Source organism: Gallus gallus, chromosome 3 (genome assembly GCF_016699485.2).
Source record: "Gallus gallus isolate bGalGal1 chromosome 3, bGalGal1.mat.broiler.GRCg7b, whole genome shotgun sequence".
Classification (NCBI taxonomy): domain Eukaryota; kingdom Metazoa; phylum Chordata; class Aves; order Galliformes; family Phasianidae; genus Gallus; species Gallus gallus.
The window spans coordinates 22,554,899-22,573,094 of NC_052534.1; the positions used below are offsets into that span (position 1 = coordinate 22,554,899).

Here is an 18,196-nt window from a genome sequence, read left to right on the forward strand (position 1 = left end):
CGGCGGCCCCTCATAGCCGGGCTGGCCGCGAGGGCGCTGCCCGCTGTCACACGCGTTCCCTGCTGACAGCAGGACCTGAAACCAGCACAGATCACAGGCTGTATGAAACGCATCGATATTTTTATTTTGTTACTTCCTCTTCCGCCTAAAATTAACAGTCTGCTTTTTTTTCTTTTTTTTTTCTTTTTTTTACACTAAAGCACCTAAAATATGTACAACCATCTTCTAATAAAATAACAGTTAAATATTGAAAATAAGATTTTTTTTTTTTCTCATAAAATATGCTTTCTGTATGTACAGGTTTTAGCAAAGAGGACCGAGTTGAACAGTGAACAGTTTTCCATCATCAACCATCAGTAAGAAAACAGCTTGTCTGAAACCAAACTGTCCGCCATATGTACAAAGAGAACAACAGCTGTGTAACATCAGCCAGGGCCACACTTGGGGAAGTCCACGTCAGGTGCCTACACCGTGTGCTGTGTGAGACATTGCTTCTTTTGTCTTTGTGAGTGGTTTCTTTGGTTGTTGTTGGATGGTCGTCTTGGCAGTACAGTACAACGGCACCTGAGCAGTGTGACAGACCCAGGCATATCTACACGTGTATTTATATGTCCACACCAGGTGTAGCACAGGTACCTGCCCAGATGTTGCTAGAGAGGTTTCACTGTCGATTCTTTAGCACAGAGCTGCTCTTCAGAATGGAGCCTGCAAGTTCCTACTGTACTTCACTCCGTTCTTCAAGAAGAACTCTCACTGACTTCCACGACCATTTTGCTTACACACAGCTTTCTTCCCACGACCAAGACGGGAACCTGAAAACGTTTCCATTTTGCCAGGGTAGCAGCCTTTCCCAGAAAGGTCCTTGAAATTCAAAATGATACAGGCTTGGAAGAGAAAGCAGGCTCTACTGCGCTGTTTGTACCACAGGCCCCTAGAAACCAACCCAGGTCACAGCTCACAAGAGCTCCTACTTTGCAAATACTAAGACTTGTGCAGGCTACAAGATGTACCATTGGGATTTGGCTGGGAGCACACAGCTGAGCACTCAGCCAGCTGAACCTGGTTGCACAGGCCCTGTGAAAGTGTCACAGCACAGACAGAATTGTTTGGGAGTGTGCTGACAGTTCAGGAAAGGAAAGAAGGCTGGTGCCTCATCCCCTGAAACACACAGGCACAGCGATTGAGAACATCATCCATTCTGTAGCAGTGGGAGCAAAGTCCCCCCCCTCTGGTCCAAACTAACTAAAAAGTCTCTGAACCCCCAAAGACAACTAGAACAAGCCACATAGACAGGAACTTCACTAAACTAAAACTGAGAAGCGACTGCCCTTCTCCTAAAGGGTTGTTCTTTACTATCAGAACATTCGACGTGAAGTTGAAACTTCAAGGCCATCTGGATTTGCGTATTTGGCTTTGACAGAGAAGTCACCCCTCTGCTACTGAGTCCCACTGGTTTTGAAACTGTGGTCCAGTACTCCTATACAAAGGTACTGTGGTTTGCCCTCATTTTGCATAGTTACACAAAAAAGACAGACAGTAGAAAATAAGATCCTCCATCTCTCAGAGTCCACTTAAAATGTTAGAAATGTGGCAAAAAGACCTCAACAAAAAAAAACCAAAAAACAAAAAACCAAACCACCACCCATAAAAAAACTGGAAACTGGAAGATCTGAAGTCAGTCTTATAAAATATTTTATAAAATTAGCAACACTCCTCCACTGTGCAAGATTCACAAGAAAATCAGTGCTACTACCTGTGAAAGTTCAAAAATCAGTGCTCTTGTTCTGTAGGTCCACTCAACCTAACTCAATTTCTTCTCGTGGTTCTAGATTTTCTAAAGATTTTGTAGGGTACGATTATTTTGAGATTTTATTGAAGTAGAAAACCAAATTTATAGAAGTGAATTTAGACATCAGGCAGGTAGATCTGAGCGTGAAAGAGGAGAAACAGTAATTAAACAGCAACGTCATCTCACCTTTGGAGTATGTTTTATGAAGTAAACAACATTGAATTTGATGTAATGAGGAAGACTGAAAATGGCACAAGAGCAACATTTCACGCGTAAGAATAATAACTAACATATGCTGTAGGCATATACTCCCATCAATCTCTGTTTCACAGGCAAGAATGTCTCCCTGTATTTGCCTATTAAGAGAGTAAGCTCCTGCATTGCTCAAAAATATGTTCCTGAAATCACTGACATGGCTATTCAACAGTGTGATTTATTGTCACATCAAAATATATTTCCAGTGCAATCTGATTGCCAAGGCAGTGCTCTTGATTCAGTGTTCCCATGAGTTGATGTGAACCACAGCACAATCATCTTTCTTCAATCCTTGAATTAGGTCATTTTAAAATCAGCAGATCAAAGCCTTGTTAGAAGTGAAGCTCTAAAATGTACAGTGTAACCAAAGCTTTTATGAACTGCCTAACATATATGCATTAAGGCAAGACAGAACTGAAAAAGTACTGTGATACTAAAGATGATACAGTCACTCCTGTATTTATTTCACAGTTAAAGCAGATTTTTTTCTCTACTTCCCTTAAAATGACAGCACAAAGAAAAAAGAACATAATCATCTCCTTAATAAAGATGACATTTAGTTTCTAGAAGATGCTGGAAGTGATCCAGTTCAGGCAAAAAATAAAATTAAAAAAAAAAAAAAATCCATCAGAAGTGTGTGAAGATATCCTTGTAAGTGGGGTAAAGTGAAACCTGGAAGAGTTTAAGACTAAAGATCCTACTGAGGGAAATGATAGCAGAACCGTGAACTTCTCCGATTAGTGGCCTTGGAAGATACCAGCAAAATAAGCCCAGATAAAACACCTTATAAGAATATTTGTACCAAGTATTTATTTCCCCCCTCCCCCCCAGAAACACAAATTAATAAAAAAGGGAAAAAAAGCATATTTCTTTTCTGGACCTGGATAAAAGAATTATCATTTTTCATCAGGTAGTTTACAATCAGTGGGGAATAAACGAACAGTCCAGGTTCCCTGACTGATGCATTCAGGGTGTGCTCAGTAGCTGTCTTTATCAAACAACTTTATTTACAACTCAGCATCATCCTGCAGTAGGTCTGCATCTTCATCATCCAATAAAAGGTCAGCATCCATGACTTCATGCTCTTCCATGACACCACCTAACTCCTGAACAACATCGTCATCAATGTCACCGACATTTCCAACATGTTTAACCAAACTCATATGATCCAGAGGGATCAAACTATGCCCAGCTGGCCCAGTAGTTCTCACAATAGTGGCTGCCATTTCTGCTGCCACTGCAGCTTTCTGAGCCTTCTGTCTCTGCTGTTCTTCTTGTTGTCTGTGTGTCTTCATATGAGCATTGCGGCTTTTGATTCTGAAAAATACTCTAAAATTTTAAAGAAAAAAAAAAAAAGCAGATAAAAGTACATTGCTTTTGATGAAGGGAGCCAAAAAACACTCAACAACCTATCAGTACATTTGCCTCCTTGTCCTGAAATAGAAGTCTGCAATGCCATGGTGAGAATTTCAGGGACAGACTACCAGATTTGTACATCCTGTCAGCATCAAAATGGCCTACTCTGACTCTGCTGAAGCTATTTTGCAGTTCCCACAATTGCCTCAGTATCTATGCACATCCTAATTCTGCCTGAGCTCAGTTTCACTACATTCTTAGACAAAAGGCAGAAAGTGAAGGAATCTCACATTAGAATGGACAAACTCAAGCAAAGTAATAGAGAAAGTTACCCCCGCCCATGCCATGCAAGTCTGTAATGAAGCAGGAAACTGGAGTGTCATGTGTAGGAACTCTAACAGAGAAGTAAATCCAGGAATATTAGATGAAATGCTGCAGGGGAAGCATCCAAATTGTCATGCAAAGCTCCAAACTGTCATGCAAAACCTCTGAAGAATTTGTAAGAGAACATGACGTCTTATGGGGAAACTGATCTTTCGAGACCACGAGAGCAAAATAAATAGTTTGTTTCAGTACTATTTGTTTGAGATATAAATATGCAGATGTGGTGCAGTACTGCAGACAGTTATATTCACTTACTTGTCACATTCCTTACAAGGAAAAATTGTTGTTGGGTCGGTCTCACCACTTGTTGTGCTGTGGGCAGGTGAGCTCTTGATGGAGCAGTACCCGCTCTGTGTACCAGATTTCTGCTTAGTGCCTGCAATGGTGCATCGTGGCTTTGTCACCTGATTTGTACCTCCATGAATGCGAGCGTGGCCATTTAGTGCTTGTCGGGAACTGAACACCTGATGGAGAGCAGAGTGGAGAGAATTAAAAACAAAAATCAAGAAAGACTGCCTTGCAATAGGAACTGCGTGAAGAAGTATAATGAATGCGTATTATTAAAAACAACTGTACATGTCAGATATGCACACAAACAATTTTCCTGTTCAAATGTTGCTTGCTCTCAGCTATTTCCCATTAGAATTAAACTAACTTAGTCATAATAAATGAAAACCAATGAGCTATCTTACTATTACAGTTGTTAACAAAAAGGTAATCAGGGCTGTCATTATATAGCACTTCTCATCCCTACATCATACAATTCTATGTACAGATCTGCATATTGCCTGTATTGAATGATAAGGGATTTCAAAGCAGACAAAATCATTTGCCTGAAGATATTCAGGAGGTATCACTGGCCAGGAATTGCCTTAACATCTGATTTCCAAAAATCACTGCATGTTAAGATATGAAGCCCCCGCTATTATTTGAAGACATGAAACACACGTACAGCACCACAGTTTGGCATTTCACAGATGAAAGAGGATGAAGAAAGTGAAAGACTCTGAAGGGTAGGCAGGTCTATAGGTCCAACAAGAGGGATAGCTGGTGGGTCAGGAGACTTCTGCATTTCCCTTTCTTCCTTTCTGTCTTCTTCAATCTCCTCATCTTCCTCTAACACTTCCTCTTCTCCACTTGTCTGAAATAGATGGAGCATTTAAGAAATACTAGGAATATGGCGAAGTACTAGTAAATAGTAGTACATAGCCAAGTGTGCTACCACGGTTCAGTGTTTTTCCCCATCCTGGCTCAAATTCTGGTCTTGCTGGAGCTACCATAACTTCACGGATAAATTACAGGTAATGAAACTTCACAGCTGCACTCAAAATGCCCTCCAACTATAGTACAGAGCTGTGGTCCAGAAGCCTACAGATGCCAAGGTGCAACACTGCCCCCCACTTTTAGGATGGTGATGTACACTATATTTTCATAGTTGAATTAAATGATTTACCTAAAAAAAAAAAAAAATCAAACATGCCTCTGAAGAATGCTTGGAGTACCTGTAATTCAGTCCCCTCACACTATGAATTCATTGCCAGTCTGTATAAATGCTAGTTTTATCACAGTGTCAGAGCACTTTTCAGGCATGCGTGGTCACACATACATACACAGAGGGCTGATTTATAGATGATTATCTATTTAACTGGTAGCAAAGCTCTAGTAGTTGAACTAGAGTTAGAAGTGTTTTGACCAGTGCACTGTCTATCCCACTACAGTCCAGGAATACAAAACCCCAGTGTAGCCGAGGTACCAGAAAGTTCATACAGAAGATATTTCAGAATCATGGAATAACAGAGGTCAGAAGAGACCTATGCCACCTAGCTCAACATCCTGCTCAAAACAAGATAAATGTCCAAATTAGCAAGCGTTACATTGATACGATGTCTTCTCGACTTACCATGCATTCCTCTCTTTTCTTCTCTAAACGCGTTCTGTGTTTCCGTCCCCAGCGCAGGATTTTCTTCCAGGTATAGTAGTATTCCACGCACTGTGCAACTGTCTTAGACTTAACCTGTAGGTAAGTAATTGCAGAAATAGTTCAACCTCAAGTTTTCATTTTAATTCAACACAACTTTAATATATTCTGAGATGAAGGTTTTATTTACCAAATATTCAAATGGAGAAATAAAGGCAATTCAAATACAACAAAAATAGTCCTGCAGAATAATTTTTTTAATTACTGCTTTTCAGTCAAATTTGTGTTGACCATTTCAGCTCCAGTACACTTCTCTGAAATTCTCTAGAGACCAGTTGGATAATGACCGAGGAAGTAAGTACTTATAGCTCACAAGTATAAGCAGATGTTCTAAATTCTCATCTCTGAGAATTAAGATTTCATTTTCAAAACCCCAAACGTTTTCCAGCATTTTAGCCAACAACCAAGGTATTTAATTCTGCCCTGTGACACACAATTTGTTCTTTTCACTTTGTGACACAACATGAAAATGAAGCTCAAACACAATCTCACTTTAAGAACACGCTTCAAGCCTTTGGGGTGCAAGGCACAACACCTGTGACATAGGTAGCTGTTAACAAACTGCAGGAGAACACAAAGGCATTAGCTGGTCACCGTGTGTGTCCCACTCACAATGCCATGACTTGGATTTCAACATGCCAGCTTTTACAAGAGGAACAGATTATTTTTATCCTTTTACTGGTGCTGCAGTTGCATAAAGAAGTACATCAAATGGAAAATACCGCTCCTTACGGCATCCTTCTATCTGCTACTGGTTCTATGCCTGCAATAAACTGGTCTGTCACTGGAAGGAAACTGAAGGGGAACGGAAAGTATCAAACGGAAAAAAGAGTTGGTAGAAACCACCTTACCATTTTCTGTACAAATATAAAATCTTTGCTGTAGGTGGACAATGCCTCTTTGAACAGCCTCCTTTCTTGATGTGTCCATTTGTCGGAGCCTTAAAAAAGCAACACATACAGTGAATTCGTTAAAAGCAATAAAAACCTACCACCTTTATGTTGGTGTAACACCAAAAGTGGGAAACCTCAAGAACATGCTTGTGATTGCTGCTACCCAAATGCAAGTATGGCTGTACTGACTCAGACTTCAAGTCCACCTAACCAGCGCTCTGTCTCCAGCAGCAGTCACAGGCAGTTGCCAAGGAAACAGTAAAATCAGGGCAAGCAAATACAAACGCCTCTCCCTAACTTCTCCTAGCCTCTGACCACTTGCAGTTCAGGGGATTTCTTTAATCTGTTGCGATTTGCTTATTTAGTAACCATCCTTCTAAGTGCTGATGCAATCTTCTTTCCAACTAATTAGGTCTCTTGCCACCACAGTATCCTTTACCAAAGAGTTGTGCAGATCAGTAGACCTTCTGCATGAAGAAACCACCTCCTTTTCTTTGATTCCCAGCTCCCAAGTAGCTTCACTGGATGACCGCTCACTCTTCAAGAGGAAGAGAAAACGAACCCATTCTTTACCATCACCTCCATGCTATTTGGGATTGCATTCCACTTCTGTCACTTTATTTTTTTCCTCCTCTCCAGACTAATAAGCCCAAGTCACTTCCACACCACTGGCCATGACTGTTGTCCATCTGTGAACACTTTTCAGTACTAAAACATTCCTTTAGAGATGCAGGGACCAAAAAGGCAGATAATACTCAATCTGCAGACTTGCACAGTGGCATCACCATGTTCTCGAGTTTCTTAACATTTGACTTGTGGCTTTTTTTTTCTTTAAGCTGTTGTAAAATACAAAGCTGATGTTTTCACAGAACTACCATCATAATCCCAAGGTCTCTTTCTAATGGGCAAATATCACCACAGAGCTCATCATTTTAGATGCAGTGCTTGTACTGTCTATTCCTACATACACCACTTTATCTTCAGCTACACGGAAGTCCATCTATTGTTTAATTCTCCAGGCACTAACTCTCAAAAAATCCCTTTGCAGCTTTTCACTTGTATGTGGCTTGAGGTAAGACACCAATTCTTTGTGATTGAGGCCTCAAGTAGACAGAGAGAGTACAGCAGCATGAAAACCATGCAAAGTGCTTCCTGATCGGTTAATGGAAGCTGTATATAAAGCTTTCAAATATTATTATTCTGTTTGCTTCACCAGCCTAACTGCCCATGAAAATGCAAAATCAACATTTAAATAGAAATGAATGTGCGCTTCCTCAGTATCGGTCAAACAGAAGGAGCACAGAATTGCTCTACTGCATCAAATACCAGTGTCTTGATTGTAATAGTAGGCATCACATACATTAAAAGAAGGATATACAAGAAGCCATAAAGCAGATGCCTTTGAAATGACTCTGAGAAGATTCTACTACAGACCGTCTGAGGGTACGTGCAACTTTCATCATTAAAAGAAATCCCAAATATTCCTGTCAGTGTTACCATTCCCCACACAAATGCTTGCCTCTGCATTGAACTCAATTAACTTGGGCTTGCCACCACGTGTGGTATTCAACTCTGCAGGTTATTTAAGTCTAACAATATATGCATTTTTTATTAACTGCAAATGTTTTGCTTTTCAGTGTCAATTCCCAGGCTCACAAGCCTAGAGAGTATCTCACCACTCTGTTATATACTGAAAACTACAAAATCAACTTTTCTGCAACCTGTTTTCTGTACGCTTTTCCAGTACTGGCTCTAAGCACGCATTAGCTATTTCCACAGAGATTTACAGTAAAGCTCCCGGTCTAAGTGTCAGAAAAAGGCACTGGCTTCATGCAGCAAATTTTATTTATTCTGTTATCACCCAAAGATCTTTCTGCTGACACACTGCCTTGCTGTCTTTCCCTTCCTGAACCAGCATTGCTCCCTTTCTACACCGCCTGCCAGTCATTTGCTTTTACCCTCCCTTTCAGAAGGGGTAAATGCACTGATTCGGTCCAGAAACCTATTCTACTATGTCAAAATAACATTTCAAAAAGCTTGACAACAGCCAAGGATGGATTTTAGTTTTCAGCAAACCTCTCCAGATCTCTCCTGAAATAATAATAATAATAATAATAATGATAAAAATCACTTCTTTGAACGAATTCCCTTGTACAACTATGGAAAATTCAGGCCTTACAGATTTTCCCCAGTAGCTATGGTATTAGCAAAGACCCTTACAAGATTATGAGGGTTAATTGGAAGTAACCTAATTAATAGAATAAATCCTGCATTAGGAAAAGAAACAGAAGAAAAGCTGTTTTTAACTCTGGTTGCTGGGAAACCGCTTTTGCTCTTGTTAGCTTGAGGGAGACATACAGAACGTGTATAGAGAAATCTGCAATGCAGCAAGAAAGAATTTTGGACTTAGGAATACAGATCAAATTTTAAAGATGATCTTTAGGCTTAAACATTTATTATACATTTCTGCCATATTAAAATACTGTTTTTGCTCTGATTACACAAAAATATCTTTTAAGGATTTACTACACTTCCACTCAGGGAGCTCCCCTTGAAAGGCAGCTCAAATCTATTACATTCAGCATATGCTGGGTCTGATCCACACACTATAGCATCTATCAGAAGTTTTCAGACTGCCTGAAGCATACTAATTCAGAGACCACCTTTCCCACCATTCTTACTGCAGGAGACCTGAGAAATTCCACTGCTTAAATGAAAAACAAATCAAGCACCCCTCCTGTATTGAGCATATGCTCCCTCTCTCCTACTACACCATCCAGACAAATCATAGAATCATGGAATGGAAGGATGGTTTGGGTTGGAAGAGATCTTAAAACTCATCCACTTCCAAGCCCCCTGTTATAGGCAGGGCTGTCTCCCCAGCTAAGGCTGCCCACGGCCCCATCCAACCCGGGGCCAAGGATGGTGCATCCACAACGTCTCTGGGCAACCTGTTCCTCTGAATCACCACCCTATGAGTAAAAAACGTCCTTCTAATATCTCCTCTAAATTTCCCCTCTTTCAGTTTTAAACCATTCCCCTTTATCCTACAACTATCAAACAGAGAAAACAGTTGGTCTCCCTCCTGTTTATAAATTCCCTTTAAGTTCAGGAAAGCTGCCATGGGGTCTCCTCAGGGCCTTCTCTTCTCCAGCAGACAGCAAAGGATTAGGATGAAGAGATTAGGGTGTTCTTCCAAGCACCTTCAGTCAACATGCCCCACCCTCTTGGTGAACAGAAAGGTCTGAAGTTTTACAACTTCCTCTCACAAACCAACAGGTTCCAAGGACAAGCTATCGCTTGCTCCCTTGTCTGAAGGCAATGCTGAGTCGGGATATTTACTGTCTGTGGTATCAGTTGATTCTCAGGAGTTCACTGTAACGCTCTATTGTGGTCTACTCCACCTTAAATTGTGGCTGTTCCTGATAGCTGTTACTTCTGAATACAGAGCAGGAAGCCCAAAGAGTTAACTGAAAGAAACACCACTTGAAGTTATATTAAAGTATTCACACATTAGATTTTGAGAAATTCCCATATGCCTCGAGTGGCTGCTTATCAACCACAAAGACTATAATTCAAGAGCTACACGGTGCTAGAACATAGCTGTCAATGTAAGCTGCAATCACATGCTGCATTCAAGAGCATTATTAAGTAATGCTTTGTCTTGTTATTTTCTGTTGCTTAAATCCACACTGCTGAGATTTTGTTGGGCTGTAATATGCAGACAATTTCTTTTCCTCCCTAAGTAGAGTTCCTCTAATGTCCACAGGTCTCAGTGCTAGGTACAAACATTAGCATCTTCCCATGTGAAAGATGAAATAAAATGATGTTTCCTAGCTCCTCCCAGCATCACAATAATAGACTTATTAAAACTACCATGAATTTGTTTCAGCGAAAGCTATTGCTCCTCTGCCACACAAGCAGAAATTTCTCATCTGCTGAGCTAATTGAACCTCTCACTGATGATGAGGCTGCTGGGATCTCTCAGCATCTCCCTGATTTCCTCCCCTGGACCACCTCACATATGCTTTGGAGTTAGCTCTTCAGACAAGAACCCCCAGGAACCCTGGTTACAGCTCCTGGCTGACGTCCTCCTCCATCCAGCCCCGTATCTATACTCTGGACTGCAATGGAATTGTTTTCAAAGGCACAAGGCATCTCCCTCCTCTAAGAATCAAATCTGATCTTCACCTTCATTCACCCTTGTGATTAGCTGCCATCAGACACATTACCGTTCTTGTCTCAGGTCCTGGCCAGGAGTTCATTACAAAAGAGTCTTTGTTACTTAAGAATCTCTGCAGCGAACTGCTACAGTCAGCAAATAACTTGATTCTACACTTAAGTGACACAATGAGTATAACTGGAAATGAGTATATCACCCTGAATATTGTGATTGTCTGACTGACTACCAGAAGATTCTTGGCTTATTTCCACCAGAGCCCAAACTGGAGATAAAGTCTTATGTCCCTTACGAAAAATTCCATGTGTCAAAGTAGCTGTTAGGCACTACAAAAGCCTTGAGCAATAATGTGGACTTCTGCAGAGGAGGGACATTTGCTATCTTGAGCTATGCTTAGGTGATGATAACATCACTCCGTGTATTTCACAGAGCACTTCTGCTCCATAATCAAAATGAGATTTTCGCTGTGTTTGTTAAAGTTGACACCATTCCAAACCTCTTTCTTTTAGGCTATATCCATGCAAAAAGAGGCTCTGCATTCAGCACTAAGACACAGGAGAGTTACAGCGCTGTCTCTTTTGGTGGATGCTCATGATTATCACATTCACTGATCACACCACCACATTGGAAGAGAAAGGCAATGCAGCAGACATTTCCACACCAGAGTAGGAAAACTCGCTGCTTGTAAAACAATGATCTATGAATAGTAGAAATTTTAAAAGAAGATCAACATATTAAATTTTAGTTAAAAGAAAAATAAATACCCAAGGCAGTTTTAAACCTGCAGGACCCTACATAGAAACATGAATACGGGGTTTCTGTACATCATTAGTCAGGCAAAACCGCCAAAGTTGTAAACAAAAGGCTCTGGAAGTACCACTCAGCATTGTCCACATCACCCTCTATTAGAGGCTGCCATCCCAGCAGCAGACAGCAGAGAGTGCAGCGGGATCCCACACACCAGCCTGGGATGCCAGCCTTGGACTGGATACAGAGCAGATACAGAGATTGCAAGGAAACATACCAGCATAGTGGTAATTTGCCAAAGGATGACACTTCAATCTCACTGGCTTCCTCAACAGCAGCTTCTCAAGAGTAACCTAAATGAATAAGCAGAGGGAAAAAAAAAAAAAAAAAAGAATTAGCAAATGCAGTCAGTTGCTGCATACATTTGTATTTAGAAGTCTATTTGGTAGCATATTATGAAATCTGTTTGTCTTCTGTTTTTTTTTTTTTTGTCATTAAAAGAAACACACAGCAGATGATCCCAAACCCCACTAACACTGTAGCCCATGTGAGAGCAACTAGTGCACACTTGTCTATCCTTAATTAGCACAAATGTGGCTATTATCAACTTCCAGCAATTCTCTCCCTTCTCTTTGCCACAAACCAACACGATTATAGTGTTTAATTTGATAGTATTAATACTAATATTTAACGGCTGATTTGGCAACTTTTTTTTTTAGAACATCTGCTTATGTCAACATCTGCTAAGAATGACTCCAAAGTAATTAATGCTAATTCCGACTGGGAATGAAGATGATTTGGGGGATTCCTGGTTTTTATCCCTGACAATGCATACACCCATACAGTAAGTTTCAGTTTCTGACAGTCACCCAATGGAGCCTGAAGAAACTGAGATGTGAGCTAAAGAGCACTGTATCTATCAGCCAATCTTGCCAGATTCATTCAAGCCCTGTGTTCTGTTGTGTTTTGTTTTAAATTGGCTTTCCAGAAGCTGGGGCAAGGTCTTGTCTTTCCTGAGCACTGGGCAAAATGGAGGTTTAGCCTTAGTTAGTAATGTTCCCATCACAAAGCTAATGCAAATATTTGAAATACATTATTTATATGAGAACTGTATGCAATTACCTCGCAGTTCTGAACAAATAAGTAGATGTGATTGCTGCTACAAAAAAAAGGAGTTTTCATAAGGGCTAAAAGAGGACTAAGTTCTCTGTGACCAAATACAAAGCTTGTGAAATATCAGGTCTGGAGAAAGCACTGGGAGACATTCAAAGCCCCAAGGCTATAAACTAAGTAATCTTATCTATCTGAAATATACAGTAAGCCTTCAGAGAGGCAGTGCTTTGAAATTTAAATTTATTAAAGAATAAAAGGGAAAAGCCATTCCCCAAAAATGTTACAGGACGTTTAAAGCATCACTGCTAATCAATCAGAAATCTCTTTTTTTATATAACCGTATCTAAATCCATTTAATAAAGCATGCTAACTTATCTGCAAAGAGGAGCATCTCTCCCTTTTCAGCTTATCTTACCATAATATCTCCTTTTGCCTCAAAGAGAGAGTGCAAAGCATATTCTGAGTTAGTTCCTCCACCAGGTAACACGCTGGAACAGCTCATATTTAAGAGGTCTTCCACTGTCAGAAACAAGTCCACATGTTATTGTCAATACAGTACCTGTCAGTTAAACAACCTGAGACAAGGATCCTGCAATGTCACTCACAGACAACGTAGTTCAGGGCAGCAGCTTTCATATTCTCCTTCCCCAGCAACTATCACTCTCTGAGGAAAGGATATGCCTGGATTTGCAGAGTGCACCCCTGGGCTGTGATGGGGTATTACAGAGCTAGAGGCAGAGGCCTGGCTGTGAGCAGTGGCTTGCACAGGCAGATATAGTCAGTGATGTTCCTGCACCAAGACGACTCCAACCTGTCGTTGGAGGAAAGTACTGCGCTAAAAGCAGGAGCAAACTCTGCTCAGGTCTAGAAGGGGTCATTAAGACAATCAAATTTTATGTTATGGTCACAGGACAAACCCAGGAGCCACCTCTCATCTGTGATCTCTGCCCTTATCAAGTAGTTCATTGCCCAAAAACCTCAGCAATGACCTTTGCCTGGTGGCTACCAGAGAATACTTCATCCGCACTTCACTTTAAAGGCCTACGTTACTCTGAATCTGTAATATGTAGTTCTGGTCGCTTGCTCTGTGCTCTCAGTAATTAATGCTCTCTTGACTGTTTTGTACAGTATACAAATGAAAAATCAACAGAAATTTCTTCAGTAGGCACAAGGTGATGCATGAGCTTCTAAACCAGCAAGTCACTGTACCTCTTTGTTGGAAGACTTTGTTCTCCAGTTCGGGCCACGGTTTCCAAACCAGAGTAGCCTTGTGCACATCTTTCTCCATCAGCAGTTTGTCCTGAAGCTCAGGAATATCGGCCTGGAACCTGGACCCAATATTAATTCGTCTGTAATAACAAACAAACAAATAGGTATTCAACTATGCAATGTGCAGAAAAAAAACAGAAGTTGCGTTAGTGTTCACTTTGTTCCCAAAAAAACTTTTATTATATTGGAAATTGTGGCAGGAAATTGTGTCAGACTGCTTTATGAAATGCTTTACTCTCAATAGGATAAGTATTTTGAGTATTAGAGAGAACTGATCTCTTGGGAGGAAACTAAAATTTCAATGCATGATTTCAACTATCTCAAGACATCGTCAGGTTATCTTAAAGATAAGCTGAGTGAGCGTATGCACGTACTGCCTAGCAAAAAGGCTAGATGTGGGAAACCCTAACTTTCTGTTCCACAGAATGACTCTGTGGTAAAGAGCAGAAAGACTGCCAGGAGGGCAACCTTGTTTGCAGACTGCCCCGAGGAACCCACCAGACAACATCTCCCTCCAAAGCACCAGGGGCAACGTATATGTAAAGGCAAAAGTAGTGGAGCAGCACATGTTTTTGTGGCCCTTTCCTCGGACATTACCAAGAGTTTTCTGCCTTCAGCAGCTCCAACTAAGCCTCTCCTAGCATTTTAGAACCAGGACATCCTTATCTCCCACAAGCACTGCTCCACCATGCAGCAGTACCCTTAAACACATCCAGTCCAACACTGTTTCAGGCAGCTGAACACCACTCGCTTGGTCCAAAATATTTTATGCACAAATCCTAGGCTGAAGCTAGTCTACAGAAGCAAAGACAAAAGAAATATTGTTTTTCTTACGGTTCAACAGTCTGTTCACCAGGCCCAGGCGTCACTGGAATTACACTTCCATCAATGCTACCTGAAACAGAAAAGAATCCCCGAGTTTACAAAGTATTTTGGTAACAACTGTATCCCTGCTGATGCTCCTCCTCCCAGGCTATGTTACCACATTGCTATTAACATCCTGCAGAAATCAGACATCAGGGTACATCTGAGACAGCCAGCAGCACCTGAGATATGTTTGGCTCAAAATCATCTTGTTCATGCATAATCAGGTATATTTCTCATGTAAAAGAGCAATCAGGCACAATACATAGGATTAAGAAACAGCCGGGAGGTTAAAACAAGCTCACTTTAAAGGTCATAGCATCAATAACAACTAAAAGTTTTCTGTGCTCTGCATTAGTCAGGGCAGTAAAACAGCTGAATGCAAAGGAACACACGCAATATTTTAGGTACCTTAAAGCAATCCTTATTTTGGTATTTGGACCTGTAATTGCATATACAGAAATCAGCAACATACACTTCTCTTTGAAACATAACTTTAGTTCTTTTTTCCTGTTTCTATCTGAAAAGAGGTAGTTTTCTGTCAGTATGCTGTAAGTTTACATGGCTATGCAACTGTAACTCTGTAAGGCCTCTTTGCAATGCCTCACCCCTGCCTCTGACAGTATCCATCAATGTTACAACTTTGTTATACCTTCAGTAACTGCTACAGCATTGCTGGACTGGTTTGCCACAGACAAAAAGGTTTTTGCTGTAATTCTCTCTCTGTAACCTATGATTTCATCCTGCTTGACTCAAAACTATAACCTCTGCAAGTAAGAGGTACCAACACTTAGTATTCTGAGAACATCCTTTCACTAAAACACCAACAATGTCTTTTGTGAAAATAAATAGTTCTGTAAAAAATTTTGCATCAAAATGTATCCTCCACCTCCGCTCCTACTAACCCCCCAAAAAACCAACCGTGCAGTCAGGAGTTTCCACTTGGCTTCAGTTTTTTTTTAGGAAACAACTATATTTTAATGACATTAAAAGAACAGAAAAGATTTGCGCACAGACCACCTTCCTGAAAGAGAAGATAGCCAATCCCAATTTCTAAATAGCTCCAAAAAAGAGTAGGCAGGCAGGAAGGAAGGAGATTTTAAGACAAATCTGTGAGGCTAACATAGCTCAGAATCTATGCCTTCCCCAGGGCATGACATAAGGCTATGGCATTTACCCTTGGTCTCTCCAAGAAAAAGCTACCCAGCATAGGTAGTTCATGCCTTTTTGTCATTTGTCAAGCATTGGTGCAGTTCTGCACCACAGAAAGGAAAACGGGGCTAAAACCAAATCAGAACTAGTTATAAGAGTTTGCCACATGGCTGTTGCTGACTCTAAAGTCAGCGGTTCTGATGACAGGACAGATATCAGTTTCCAAGAGGAGAGCAAGAAAAATGACACGAGCTTCACTTTTTCTGGATTACAAGACAGAGGTGGTGGTCTGGTGAGTAGGGCTTTTAACTTGCTTCTTGAGTTTTCATTCTAGTAACTGGCTCATTTTACAAAGCTAAAAATGAATTGAGAGAATGGCAATGGGAGCTCTAAGGCATTGTTATGATAAAATATACAATTGTCTGGTGACCATGTCTGAAGAGACTCAGAGTGTAGCCACTACTTTCTTTCTACTGGGAAAATTCTTCTGTTCTATTATGGAAAAATGACCCTTTCTCAATATTTAGATATAGAAATAGTCTACACTGCTATAGGTATCAGAAACATCTTAACTTGCACAGGTTTCTACTACCATGATCAGGTATGATTAGGTACCCCTTCTTGTGAAGCATTGAACAAAATCAGAAAATTACTCCTGTGTCTCAAAGCAAACATTTTCCTTCCACTTCAGAAGGAAAAGGTTTGTATGCAGTCCTTACAGAGGCAAACCCCATTGAAAAATCATACCTTTATTCACTGGTTTGGCTTATCCACTCATTTTATGCTTTCAATGCCAACTCTACAAAATCCAAAGCAGGACAAACAAACAAAGATGGATTTTTATGGCATTGTAACATAATGAGCCATGCACACGTGTACATGTATAATCCTCAGTGAGGTAACACTAGAAAAGAGCACAGCAGTATTCACTACGTAACTGCCACACTCCGAACATAACACTTACTGGACCGACAGAGGAGCACCCGTGGAGTTGGTGTCAGTGGAGTGAGCGGCAGCTGAGTGTGCGCGGTGCTATGAGATGATGTGATAACACTACTGAAGAGACCAGATCCATGCCGAACAGGACTAAGCATTGGCGGTGGAGTGTAGGGGGGGAGCTCGTGTGTTCGGTCCAGCAAATGGTCTCCAAGGACACGGGGAGAGCGAAGCTGGCTCTGGTACAGCATGGCACCAGAGTGGGACGTGCTGAAGTTGAAGGAAGGAGGAGGTATGAAGAGAGGTTCAGGTCTGTGCCGATACTTCTTCTTGTCTGGTAATGGTTTGAAGTTTTCTTCCAATTTTGCAGCATTTGGATGAGGTTTTTTGCTAATTTCCTAAATGAAAACATACAGAACTTTAATACTTAGCTATGCTTACATGTGGTTTGCATTGCACATAATCCCCTACAGCCTAGGGCATATATTACAGCCACAGTAAAGCTGCTGCCAGCGGGCAGTTATTTGGGTGCTGCCACAATAACCCTGGTCAGTACAGAAGCTGGTCCTACCCAGAAGCCACAGGGGAGAGAGGAAAGTCAGGAAGAACTGCCTTCCCCTCCCACATGGATCCCCCTGGGTCAAGGCAGGGCTGAGCCTCAAGCATTGGACTTGCTATAGCTTTTGAAGGTGCAAAGAACAGCCCTCCCAGAGCTGCAATCCTTTAGCTCAACCGCAGCACAAGTACTTTCTGTTTGCACTGAACACATATAGGCTACTGGAAGTTGCTTCCCTAGCTAGTCCCACTTTATATAAGATGTTTTCCAGTGCATTTATTTTGTTAGACTGGGAAGGACGTATGAGCTCAGTGAAATTACTGCAGCACTCAGCAGCAGGGAAAGAAAAAAAATGTAATAAATTCAAATTATTCGGCTCTTATCACTGCATTCCCATCAGTTTGAGTACAGTCCAGCTGCAACACATCCGAAACTTAACTCTCTCCTCTTTTCCTGGAGGAAAAAAGGGTAGCAGACACTCATTTGGGAAATTAAGGCGCTCTAATGCTGTAGAATTTGAATGTTAAAAATCATTTAACACTGAATACCCCAAAATCATAGAAAGTAAAAGGTACAGAAATTGTGAATCCTCAAATCTGGATTTCCTGAGGGCGAGCAAGAAAAAAAGGTTTACAGGGTATACTTTAAAACTGGACAGAAGCTGGAAGGTGAACACAGCAGTAAGTACACTACTTCCAGGTGTTCAGGCTGTAGATCTTACTGA

At 41.0% G+C, this 18,196-nt stretch overlaps 1 protein-coding gene across 12 annotated transcripts in view; it reads right to left on the reverse strand.

The window, feature by feature from the left end:
• Window positions 1-101: 101 nt before the first annotated feature.
• TRERF1 (transcriptional regulating factor 1) overlaps window positions 102-18,196 on the reverse strand; it is a 103,037-nt gene continuing 84,942 nt past the window's right edge. For 9 of the 12 annotated variants that reach the window (XM_040697388.2, XM_015283853.4, XM_015283849.4 and 6 more), the window contains 10 exons: window positions 16,945-17,314; window positions 14,799-14,859; window positions 13,905-14,044; window positions 13,111-13,214; window positions 11,860-11,935; window positions 6,614-6,702; window positions 5,685-5,798; window positions 4,737-4,925; window positions 4,040-4,248; window positions 102-3,373 (listed from right to left, as the gene is read on the reverse strand). In XM_040697388.2, the coding sequence (XP_040553322.1) occupies window positions 3,052-3,373; window positions 4,040-4,248; window positions 4,737-4,925; window positions 5,685-5,798; window positions 6,614-6,702; window positions 11,860-11,935; window positions 13,111-13,214; window positions 13,905-14,044; window positions 14,799-14,859; window positions 16,945-17,314 (1,674 nt within the window). In that variant the 3' untranslated portion in view covers window positions 102-3,051. The remainder of the gene's footprint in view (window positions 3,374-4,039; window positions 4,249-4,736; window positions 4,926-5,684; window positions 5,799-6,613; window positions 6,703-11,859; window positions 11,936-13,110; window positions 13,215-13,904; window positions 14,045-14,798; window positions 14,860-16,944; window positions 17,315-18,196) is intronic. The other 3 variants (XM_040697391.2, XM_015283852.4, XM_040697390.2) reach the window with 1 other exon arrangement.